This window comes from Corvus cornix, chromosome Z, assembly GCF_000738735.6.
Source record: "Corvus cornix cornix isolate S_Up_H32 chromosome Z, ASM73873v5, whole genome shotgun sequence".
NCBI classification, from domain to species: Eukaryota; Metazoa; Chordata; class Aves; order Passeriformes; family Corvidae; genus Corvus; species Corvus cornix.
Window position 1 is genome coordinate 67,809,070 of NC_046357.1, and position 12,532 is coordinate 67,821,601.

Consider the following 12,532-nt stretch of genomic DNA (forward strand, 5'->3'; position numbering starts at 1 on the left):
TCTACAGAACTGAGCTCCAGGTTTCTTCCCAATTCTTATCCTTTTTTATGGCATGCCTTTTTAGCCCTTGCTAAGTATGTATTGATAATGTAACACGTTTGCCTTGCTCAGAATTTCAGAAGCCTGTGACAAATACACCTCAATTAATTTTACCTTGTACCTGGTGGCTAAAACTAAAATCCATTTGTTGTCTCTATCTCCAGAAAGAACTAAGTCAATGACTGTATAGAAAAAAGGAAAGGAGGGTGAGGCAGAGGAATAGAAACTCCTGCAATTACAGGAGGCTTTGATTTACAACCCTGGAAGAGACTAGTTAATTGACAGAGATTTATAGACTTTAAGCAAAAGGATTACAAGCTTGTATTCTTATAAGTAAAATTGTACGCTGGGTGTTTTGGTGAAGGGTTTTAAAATATAATAGTGTGGTTTTACATAGTTTAAGTTAAGAATGTAGATGGTATAAGAGAGACATCTGTGTGTACATGACATGAGCAGTTATTGGTGAAGACATAGCTGCATTGCAGTGAGAAGTGCCACAGGTGATAGGTCATTAATCTAAAACAAAGTGTCGTTTTAAGTATCTATTGGATTAGAAAGTTATAAATTACGATGTAACCCTAAATCTTGTGACTAGTTGCCATTACTTGGAGGTGTTGTAAAATCTCACACCTCGACTGATGCGTTTGTTATTTTAAACAATAAATTCGTGTAATTGCATAGTCCCATCCCTTAAAGTTATTTTCCTCCAACACGTGAACGTGCGGAAATTTGACAGAAACCTCTGCATAATCTCTATCTCTTGTACAGTTTTCTTTGAATGCCAAAACCCCCAAATATCTAAATCAATACGCTTGAGTCTCATCCTGTCTTTAGATTACCTCATTTGGCCTAAACTCTAATTGTCAGACACACTAATGCCTCAGAGTTTGTAAAATGCACCTGCAAGCTGCATGTTCATAGTACCTACATCTTGCCTGCTAGCATACAGTTCATTATTGGACAGATCAAAATTCTCTGAAATGAATAGAAACCTTTAATCTAGATTTTCTCTCCCAAACCTGTAAGTTACTTAAGTGCCCTCAGGCTTTGCCATCATCCTGAGAGTTCAACATGCTCCCAGTGAATTTAAGATGACAAGGAACTGAACAGAGGTTCAGATCTATAATGAAGCTTGAAGAGGTTGAAAATTTAAATTAAAAAATAGGAACGGAGGGAGTCCCACATATAACTTCAGGAAAATGTTCCTATCTAGACAAGATAATGGGCAGTCTAAGAAAACAAATTATTGTAAAACTTGGTGGGAAATTAATTTAGAGACGTACGGATGAGTTGAAAACTACATATAGTAGGTATGCTAGTAAATACCCTAAATACAAAAACTAAACTGCTATACAAAATTTCAAATTTAAATATATTGAAAAGAGTAATTTAATCCCTAAGCAGAAAGTTATCCCTTTGACACTAATGCGGAGTAGGTAAGAAGGAAGAGCATTTATTTTTAGTGATAAATGTAAGATTTTGAAAGTACACATTAAAAAAAAAACCAAAACAAAACGGTGTGTACTGGTTTAGCCAAATTTAGAAATACATCCTCTGAGACAAGGCAGGTCACCACCCCTCCCCCACCAGGTTCGGGAAAAAATAAATTTTCCTCGAAGGAAAGTGAAAGAGATAAAAACTATTTATTTAACATACACATGGGAAAAGGAAAATAATGCTAAATAATAAAATCTCTCGCTGTGGAGAAAAAACCTGGGAAAGTGTCAGAGTCCTCCCTTTGGTCTCCTCGGAGCTGGGGCTTGGCCCAGGGCCAGGCCCTCTGTGCCCGGTGGAAAGTCCTCCCGATGTGTTCTGATATTGAAGCAGTCCAGCAGAAAAGGGAGAAAATCCGAAATTCCAGGGAAGGAAAAAAAGTTCAACTCTCAGTCTCTCTCTGGAGAAAAAGAAACTGAAACAACTGGCCAAAAGCTGACTAGGAAGCAGCAAGCCGGGTGCTTCCTCGCTCCCCTGCTGCAGCTGGAAAAAAAGTCGCTCTCTCTGTGTGACCTTGAACAAGCTGCAAACTGCTTTGAAAAAGTTTTGCTCAGCTTTTCCTTCCCCCTCTCAGGCTCAGTTTAGAGGCATAAAAAGGCACAAAAATTAATTTCTTGGCATAGGGCAGCCATATGGGATACACATCATAAGGTCACCCCAAGACACAGTGTAATTTTATGAAGTATGACCAGCTAAAAAATAGATATCTCTTAAAGAAATGTGCAATATTCTTTTTGTGACCAATCTTTCGAGGACTACTTGGATACCAAAACAGCAATAACTCATTCTGCAAGATACCCAGTGAAGATCTGGGCTCAGGATATCTGCGTGCAGAAATACATTCATTACCAAAAAAAAAAGAAAAACTGCTACTAGAATAAGCACGCAAGAAGACCACACTGCATGCAACTCATTTTATGAGAGAAATTACAATGGTATGCCAAGTGCCCTTAAATACCTCCTCTTTAGGAATGAAACTTTAGGAATGAAAAGATTCCATCTCATCTCCCTGTGTTGAGATGTCAGGTAGCAAAAAACCTCCCCACCTGCTCTGAACAGCACAGCAGAAGAGCTAAAGGGATGAACACTGGTTTGACCTAGTTTTGTACAAGCCTTTTATCTTATGAATGGAGCTATCTCCCAGCTTGAAGAACAATGAAAGAGTAATGGCAAAGGCAAAAATGCAGAAGAGAGAAAAAAATGTAATTTGTTCCCACTAAGGGCAAATACAGTCACCGTCTGGGAACACCAGATCAGATGTAAACAGCAGAAAGGAAACTCATGAAAAAAGGCAAAATTAATGTGGAGTACTGCTTTTGTTATTTTCTCTGATCTTGGGATGACAGATGTCTGATATATTCATGATGGTTTGTGACATGAAGATTCAGATTAATTTTCTGTGTGCTACTCTGGTTGCTTGATTAATTCTTGGTAGGCCAGTTAGAGCTGGGCTTACAGGTATTCAGGTATTACAGAAAACAGACAGACCTAGAAGCTTTATGGATTAGTAGTCCATTTGCTTTAACAATTTCAAAAGGAATTGAACAAAAAATGCTTATGTGCTTTTAAAATTCCATTCTACACTTCTCATTAAATTCTTTAGACGTGTCTCATAAAAACAGTTTCTGTATGAAGACCTAATACCTCCTCATGTTAATGATCCACTGCAAGGACAAATCCATGACTAGAGCAACAGTCCTGAACAGGGGACTTATAAAATATTTAGTTCAAGGGAAGTCAGCAAAAGGATGGCTGGATGCTGTTTTGTCAAAGAACAATTTATAAAAATTTCATAGGTCAAAAAGCGTATGTATTGTCAGAAAAATATTCACTGGCATTGCCTATTGTACAAATTGTACAAATATTTGGTTTTAGGAATGATCTATGGACACATTTCCTTTTATTTTCAAAAGATTATGCTGTTGCAGCAGCATTTTCCAGTTTCTAACAATAACTCCTCTCCCGCTCACAAACACCATTCTGTCAAGTTCATAGCCCCGATCTATCAGAGTACTTCAGCTGGGCTGCAAGATCCCAAGCTGGTAACTGCTACCTCCACAGCTTTTCCAGCCTTGGCTTAGATATTCAGTGTCAGCTGTAAGAGCAGAAGTCAATACAGTTCATCCTAATTAGGGATCTAGTACAGGGAACCATAAAAATCCTAATTATTGCTTATATTAAAATTAGTTTTTCAGTTTTCATACATCACTGTTCCATTAATTTCAGCCAAGCTATTACAACTCATAGAAGGCGAAGAATTTTCTCTAGTTTCTGGTTTTAAAATAAAGAGCTTAAACACCTTCTGAAACATGTTTCAGCAAAAGTAAATCATCATTTTTTGTAAAAGACTGTTAAGTAACATAGAGCTATCTTAACTGGGACACTTCAATTGTAAGAAAAAGTTAGTCATAAAATAATAATCTGAGCCAATTTTAAAAGTTTATACAAACGCATTATGATGTGCTACAAAATACATAATTTAAATTTCTTTGGATGAGATTGATACAGTAGACATCAGATCATTCAGAAAGGACCATGAAGTGAACATGCGTGGTCTTGCAGTATAGTGCAGTTAGTGGAGTAAACACCAGTTCTCACATCTTTTTTTAGTGTGGACAGGCTCACAAATAATACTAAACCATGATTTATAGAGACTTTTCACACTGAGGTATTTTGTTACCATCCCAGGTATATGCCCAGATTGGTCTATTCCTTCTGATTAACAGAATTACTGCTGTAACCAGTAATCTCTTCTTCTCTAGACACCTTCCACAGATGTCAGTCATCACCACCAGTCCTTTCCTGAGGACAGCTCCTTTCACACTGAATCTCTCTGGATGGCCTGTACATAACCTGCCTCACCACTAACATCCTTCCAATGAGCCCTGCGGGCTGACCTCTCTTTTTTCTTGTCCAACATGTCCTCTCTCTTCTGTACTGGAAGTGAACAGTGCCAACACATACACTGAGCATTGGACAAATTAATTTCTTTAGTGTTTCCCTAGTATCTGATTGCTGGTTTGGAGAACATCTGGTGTGAAATTAGATTCAAGAGTTACAGGTGACTAAGAAGCACAGGAAATGCACAGAAATACTGTATGTAGACACTAGAAGCCTTCCTCAATAATCTGTATACCTTTCTCTAAGTAACAGAATGTGAAATTTTTGTATAAAAAATTCCAATGTTTGAAAAGCACAAAACATATAGAGGAAGAAGTTATATTAGAAACTGCACAACCTACTGGCAGCAATTATTATTCTGCTCTCTCTCAATAGTACTGTCATTCTGATTGAAGTGCAATTCTCCAAAGTGCCACTCATTACCTTAAAAAATACCAATATGGAATTAATTGTAGGAGGAAACTTGTGCACACTGCCTCTTTCAAACACAAGTATTTACTGAGCCACCACGGATTAAAGATCAGGTGCTGAACATGAGATACCAGATAATACTCACAGCAACTGCCTCCAGGATTTGTTTGACCGCATCAGCAGCATCTCGTTCACTGTAATATCCCTTTTCCACAATCCTGCAGAAAAAATAAACAATTAAGCCTTAAGGTGAATAAACAGTGAAGGTAGATGCTTCTTTTCAAAAATGAGATAGCAAGAAATCGAATTTAAATATGACAGTGGATTGTTCCCAAGAGTCTAGAAAACAACCCTTTTGCAATTTAAGTTACCTTTGATTCCCAGTTAAATGAAAGACAGGACGTAAAATATCATCTGGATAAGATGCTCATACTATATGTACACATTCAGTTCAAAGTTTTTGGAACTTTCTGACAGTCAAGGAATCTGAATTACTGAAAGATAAAACTACTCAACATTTAGGAACTGATTTCTCACTTTTATACTTAACTTAAGCCCCCTCTCCCCAGTTAGTTAGTTAATTGGTTAGTTAGTTAGATAGTTATAAAAAACCAGCACTATGCTATGCACACACAGGTCTGAATTATTCAAGAGAAAAGGTTGGCGTAAAAATTTACTAGCTTCAAATTATCCCTCGAGTGTGATGGGCTGAACAACTGTCTTTTTCCCCCATTATCATGGTGTCCCACAGTGGTAGGGAGGAGAAGAGAGATCCAGCAGGCAGGCATTGCGCAGCAAGATTGATTTATTAATTATTTTACAATTCTTTTATAGACTTTTTTCTTCATAGTCTAATTGGACAAAGGATCAGCCACCCCTTGCGGTGATTGGCTAAAATCCTAAAACACCCATTGTCAAAATATTTTCCTACTGTACCATAAACAAAGGTTTGCAAGGTCACAGGTGTTCATAGTTTATAGAACTCTGCTAATATCTTCCGTGAGAGAGAAAAGTATCTCACGGGACTGGGAAGAAGCAAGAAAAATTCTTGCTAGCAGCAATATTTGTATCCATACCCCATCAGTAGAAAACTGGGGATGCTGTATGCAGAGAAACACACTTTTATTACAACCAAAGCCACTTTTTTCTTTCAGAAAAGCTACTTTTTCTTACAGAGTCAGCAGTAGACGCAGATTTGCACAATGACATACAAGCAGTTAATAAAAGAAGGATCTATCTATTAAGATATCCTAACACTCCATTTAAGACACTCAACAATCTTTTTACTAATGCTTTTAACTGAGCACAGTATTTGTGAGCTACAATAACTCTCCCTCAGAGAGTTACCTGAAAGGTTAGACTTCTGATCTGAAGTCTTGATATTTTTACCGTATTAATTCTTCAAAGCCTAAAAAAACATAGATAGATGTTGTCTAGAAACAGAACCTGTGGTGCCTATGAGACGTTTTATAAAATTATGTTCTGCAAGCAGACAAGCCAGTTTTATGAAACAATATCCTAAAATCCTCATGAAGCAGCACAGCAAGGAACCTTTAATGTCTGGAGTCACTGAAAAGACCTTCTGCCCCAAGATCCATAAAAAGGCTCTGATGATGGCAGGAAAGCTATCCTTCTTTCTCCCCACCGCTCCTGCTTTGCAGTAACTTTTTATCACTTCCTTTTACTGAAATAACAGATTCCTGTTGAGTTACAACCAGTGCAGCTTGTCACAGCTTCACAAAACTGACAGGAAAGGTGTTGACTGACCTACACAGGAAAAGCATTACTTTATGCTCATTAGAGGATCAAGTGATTAGAGGTAAGAAACAATGCAAGGGTAGTACTCCACCACAAACGAGGCAACGAGCATGGCACTGTGGAAAGCAGTCTACACAGGTATGTTCCCAATCAGCCACAATTACTTTACCTTTACACAATTCACAGAGAACTGAGTCTATTCAAGTGGCATCAGTAACAGCAAATAATCCCTTTCAAGCAGATCTTCTATTTCACCACGATTTCTTTGCTTCATAATTGCTTGGGATTATTTCTAGAAGCTGGTTTGATTTGGATTCTTTGGTTTTTTTTGGCAACCCTTTAGCTGTCATGCCGTATGCACTGCTTAAATACCTTTGCTTTTTTTGTGCCTTCACCCTTCCCCTGTTTTGATCATCTGTTTACACCATTAGGGAGAGCTTTACTAGAACTTATCACCATAAGGGGAAAAGGAAGCAAAGCTCATTGAGACGTTGTATTAGGCTTTTACCCTGAAGTATAGGAAAGGGGTTACAAAAACCCACAAATTACACAATAAAATGCTACATTATGCTTGAAAGCTAGATTACTCCTTAGACATTTCAGGCTGAATTATCCTCTTCTGTTAGATTACATTTTGAGATCTGAGCCCCAGTGATGCTATTGCTTAGTCTTCATTCCCCCAAATATACTGGCTTTGCTTCCTCCTACTTTTTAATTAAAATGAAATTTTTAGTCTCAGCCAGATGTACCTGTCTGTAGCATCCACCCTGCCCCATGCACTGAGTCTACAAGGTGCAGGATAACCCTGTGCACCTGACCTCAGAAATACATGAGGCAGGTTCTAAGGCTTTGAACAGTGTTTAGAATACCCTGATTTTCCAAAACATCTCAGACTAAGATCAGAGAAATACAAAGCAATGCAGTTACAATTCAATTTGCATTTCTCCCTTAATCCAAAAACTTTGTCTTTTTACGGTGTGGTAACTCAGTCTTTGTTCTATCTTTTTCAAATACATAAACCAGGGGAATGAAAAAAAAAAAATCCCTTAAATGCATTCTGCTTCTTTGTATTTTCCTCCACTCACCAAAAACAAAAAAAAAGAGGAGCTTCCTGCAAATGCCCAGCCAGTGCAGAAAAACCCCTCTATTTTCGTGACCACTGGAAACAAGGGAAAAATCAGAGATGCTCAAGACTGCCCTCTTGACGAGTCCACACTAACTTACACAATATGTGCTGGTAAGGATAGCATGCTGCTCTCATTATTTATATTAAACACATAGCAGGAGAAACACACAGACCTTGTAGATGAAGCTTTGTAATTTACACTTTACAATAAATAAATGTAATGAACTGTGGACCCATATTTCTGGAGAGCAATTAAAAACAGCTGTAGAAATATTGTGCAATGCAGTGGACCCATCTGCTAATGCCACATGTGAATAACATGCACTGGCAAGCCAATTACAGCTTATGTCACATGCAGTTAACTTTCCAGTTTTCCAGAAGTCTAGAATTCAGACTTATTGAGAATAGGAAACTTACTCTCAATAAATAATAATCTAGCAAATAGAAAATGTAATCTTCTGACAGCAATAAATGAAAAAAAAATACATATCCCTTTATAAAGATGTACATTTATTTCTGAGGGTTCTCTGCTTTAGAACTAAAACCTGGCTATTAGGCAGTAGGGAGGAGTGTTGAAAGAGGATTATCCTGTAGTTCAGGTCACGAAGTAGTGCTGGGGGATCATTTGCATTTTTTTTTTTGCATCCTCCCTGCGATAGTTTACTTAAGACAAATGGTAGGTGAGCCAGCAACACTCCTACCTGAGACCAAGGAGTCTTCTGTAAAAGGATTTCTCAAATTCAGCCTGCAGATTAACAATGACTCATTGCCCTTATTTGCTATAATAGGAAGGAAACCTGCAGAAATATCTTATTTCCCTATTATTGAAGCAAATCCCAACTATTTATACCTAGTTTACAAAATGATCTTTAACAAAACCATGGGCGAAGGAAGATTAAACCTTTGCTGAGAGGACAGAAAGATAGGAGCAGCAGCAATAAGGAACTAATTGAATACTCTCTTTGATGTGCAAATGAAAGAGCCAGGTAGGCCAAAAGAGTGCTAAAGAGAAAAACTATGAGTCAGACACTAGGGAATCCAGATCTGCTTGAAGTCAAACCAGAAAAAAAAGCTTGGAAAAACACTAATTTTGGTTCTGCAAGCATCCAGGAAATTCAAGACACAAATTCAAAATGAAGACATTCTAGACCAAGCAAAAATGCAATGCCGATTTGTGTAGGATCAATTTTTCTTGATCGTGCACACACATTTATTGGAATATGCTGATCCAATTGTTTACACTTGTATATGGCAAGACACACATTTAGCAGAATGTCTACTAGATGGACAGCAAGCCAGGGCTCTTCTAAAGCACCATCCGACTCAATCTTGTCTTTCCAGGAACATGTAATCATGTTTGAGATAAATCTGCCTCTTCCTATATAGAGGAGCTGGGAAATACTTTCCCTACTCACTGCCCTCTCCCAGCGCCAGCAGAGATGAAGATGCCCTTTGGGAACAGCCCCAGTCCCACAGTGCTGAGACACACCTCTGCCTGCCTGCAGGGCGCAGGTGCCCCGCAGAAATCTGTGTTATCATGCTCTCTCAGCTGCTGCTGCTGCCCAGAGGTGGAAGAGCCTTGCCAGGTAATGGGGCTATAGCAGATTTAGCAGTGAGCAAAACCACCCTTAGCATCACACTGCCCAGCAAGCCTGGGGAAATGGCATAATGTGTTTCTGGGGATGCATGCTCTCCTATAATTGAAATTTTGGCAGTTTCCATCATCAAACACATGTATGTGTTCAAGTGTTTCATAATTTGCAGTAATTCTTGCCAGATTCCAGCCAGCCTTTCCAGCATTTCTGTTTCTTGTGAGCACTGGAAGTTTTCTCTCAGTATAAATTCCTCAGTTTTGCAGACAGTTTTCAGAGCAGCCTCTCTACCATGGAATTGCAGCTCTTTGTATTTTGTTTGTTATGTTTCCATGATGTGCATCTTCATCAGAGTCTACATCTGCAGATGCATAAATTCTTACCAGCATTCACCAAACCCCCGCAGCCTACAGTGTAATTTGGGAGGACCATGTAAAAGATTTTACTCCTTTTGGGGCATTCTTCCTGGTATTATGCTTTAATTCACTGTAACTGTGTGAAGCCATGGAAAGCTTTTTTCAAGTCCAGCAAGAGAAAGAGAGCTCACACAGCTGCAGCGGTATAAAAAGGAATCAAAACCATCCAGGAACCTGGAGAGGACTCATCCAGTGCCAGAAGATGCTACACTGGGCTAGTCACTTATAGCAGACACCTCTTCGTGCAAGGCTGGCAGCAACTTAAATTCCAGTCAGCCCTTTCTGCTGTTGTTACAGTGAGAGCTCTCAGCTAAGAGTGAGGAAGGGTGAACATCCTTCCCCACTCCACAGAGCTACTCCAGGCCTCTCACTGCAGCAATGCCTGAAACTTTCAGTGGAGACCACTGATCCTGAGACCAAAGCCTCTTTTACTTTTCATTGCTATCAGAATACAGTACAATGAATATTCCTGCTTTTTAAAACTCCACATGCACTCACGACTCCTTCTGATCAAGAAAATTTGAAATCTCACCACTTTAACAAACCTACTTTTTCCTCCCCCATGCTCTACATGCACTAGTTCTCCTATTCTTAGCTTTTTCTTCTCTGCTTCCCTCCCACGTGGGTCACTCTACCCATCTTCCACTCTTGCCTGAAATGTGAGCAGGTAAAGTCTGTTGCTTTCCTGCCTTAATTCGTATTTGTAACTGCACTTAGTTTTATGCTAATTAATCTAAACAGTTACTCTAAAATTTGAAATATTTAGCAATCGTTTAATGTTGCTACTATAAATACTATTTCTCCACGATGTGGAGTCAGTAGCATTTGAGTATTAGCTGAATTTAGAAACATATAGTATGGCTTGCAAAAGTCCTGCTAAATCAACTTGGCCATCTAAAATTATTACTTTATCAGTTCCCAACATTGTTTTGCTTTCTTTAAGCACTGTCTGTATTTGCTTTGCAGACCATCCTTTATAACTCTTGTGACATAAAAAAAGCCATCACTCTTTTTAGGGTCATTTCATTCTGCCTCTGGCTGGCTTTTACCCAAAGCCCTTGCACCATAACTTAGCTGCGGACTGTTTCATGCTACTTTATGCACAGTCTCAGGTGAGACACTGCCCAAGACACATACAAATCCTGTTCCAATGCAAGTATGTGCTAACAATTTTTAAAATTGTTTGGTTCTATATAATAAACGTTAATTTATCTAAAACGCTTTGGTTGTCATGGAGATTTTTTCCTCAAACTGCTCTCTTAATTCTTATGCAAATTCTTGTATTCAATTAAAATGAAATTAGAAGATTTCTACAAGCTAAAGTGAGATGGAAAACTAGCAGAAAGAGGAAAAGAAAATGACATCTCTCTATTCAATAGCAAAATGGTTTCCACAAGGGACACTTTCTCAATGAATGATTCACAGATCTATTGGTTCATGTCTGTATTGAAGTGATTGCAATTCCTGGTTGCTCTGATGCATTTGTTTAGTTAAAAAAAAGGTTTCCCTCATAAATATGTATGCATTTTCCATACTACAGAACTGACGAATAATAAATATTTTTAAAAGTAGCTCTGATTCAGAATCTCCCTTATTTTACAACCATTTTCATAGTCCAGAGCAGACTAGCTGTTATTGTCTCTAATGACTCAAACTGTCTGTCTGTGATCTGAAAAAAGATAATGGGAAATACTGACCTGGGTTTGCATCTGACTCCCTGTGAAACAAAGTAGAAGTTTTTCTTCAATACTGTGTTTAGAAATGAAGTTCAGCACTGCAGTCGTTCAGGAAAACTGTTTTCCCTCCATTGTTACTAAGCAAGAGGCACTTTTTGGTAAATGTGGCATGCACGAGCATTTAGAGAAAGATTACATATATCTTATAGCTCATACTAGGGTTTAACTTAACCTCCTTAACTTTCTACTTCCAATTCAGCCTTAGTATAGTACCCACAGAAATAGACAAGTTCATCTTTCGGGAGCTTGATTTCAGAAGACATTTTAAAAAATAATAGTCCTTGCTTCTAGAGGTTGTGAAGCCAGAGTGTCATGCACTGGCTGCTCAAGCGTCCCTCTCAAAAGTTTCTGTGTGAATGACTGTGTGAGGCAGTGCAACACACTGAATTACTGAAGCATGTCACAACTCCAGCCTGCAGAGAGGGGGCAAAGAGAAGAATCAATGAAAGCTTGCAAAAGGTGCAGTGGCCTGGGGAGGGAAAAAGAGCAGCACTGAAGGCACCGATGAAGCTGCTCTGCCAACAACAGCTGAGGCTTTAATTGGATTTCTCTGTCTATCTAAGGGCTCCATGACACAGGAAAGATGTGGGAATGTGCAGGAAGTCCAATACACAGTAACTGACACATAGAAAACATAATGGGGGACAAAAGATTGCAGGGGCTGAGAAAATAGAGTCTTCCACAATCCTCCACTGCATGACAGTTTGCTTTAACGTTTGCTTTAACAAATAAAATAGTCACCTTCTCTCTACCTGCTGGGGACAAGGCAAACAAATACTGGCCAAATTTACAAAAAGAAAGTTTTTCCTAATATTGGCACTGAACCTAATTATCAGTCTGAAGAGTCACTGGAATAATTTGCACATAAGGAGACTACAGAGGTGTTTGAGAAACAAAAGCCAAAACTGTGGATGCCAAAGGATTGTGGAAAGATACTACCTGAGTTCAGGTGACCCACCTGCTCACTCCACCCCCTCCATGCCAAACCAGTGCAGTTCTAGCTGCCATGACATTTTAAACACGTTGGCCTGGCGCTCACTCTGGCACACCACCTACTTG

At 38.8% G+C, this 12,532-nt stretch overlaps 1 protein-coding gene across 1 annotated transcript in view; it reads right to left on the bottom strand.

Moving 5' to 3' along the window:
* The window catches only part of CAMK4 (calcium/calmodulin dependent protein kinase IV), a 139,224-nt gene that overhangs the window by 43,259 nt on the left and 83,433 nt on the right, over positions 1–12,532 (bottom strand). The window contains 1 exon segment of the mRNA XM_010405731.4: positions 4,991–5,063. Coding sequence (XP_010404033.1) covers positions 4,991–5,063 — 73 coding nt within the window.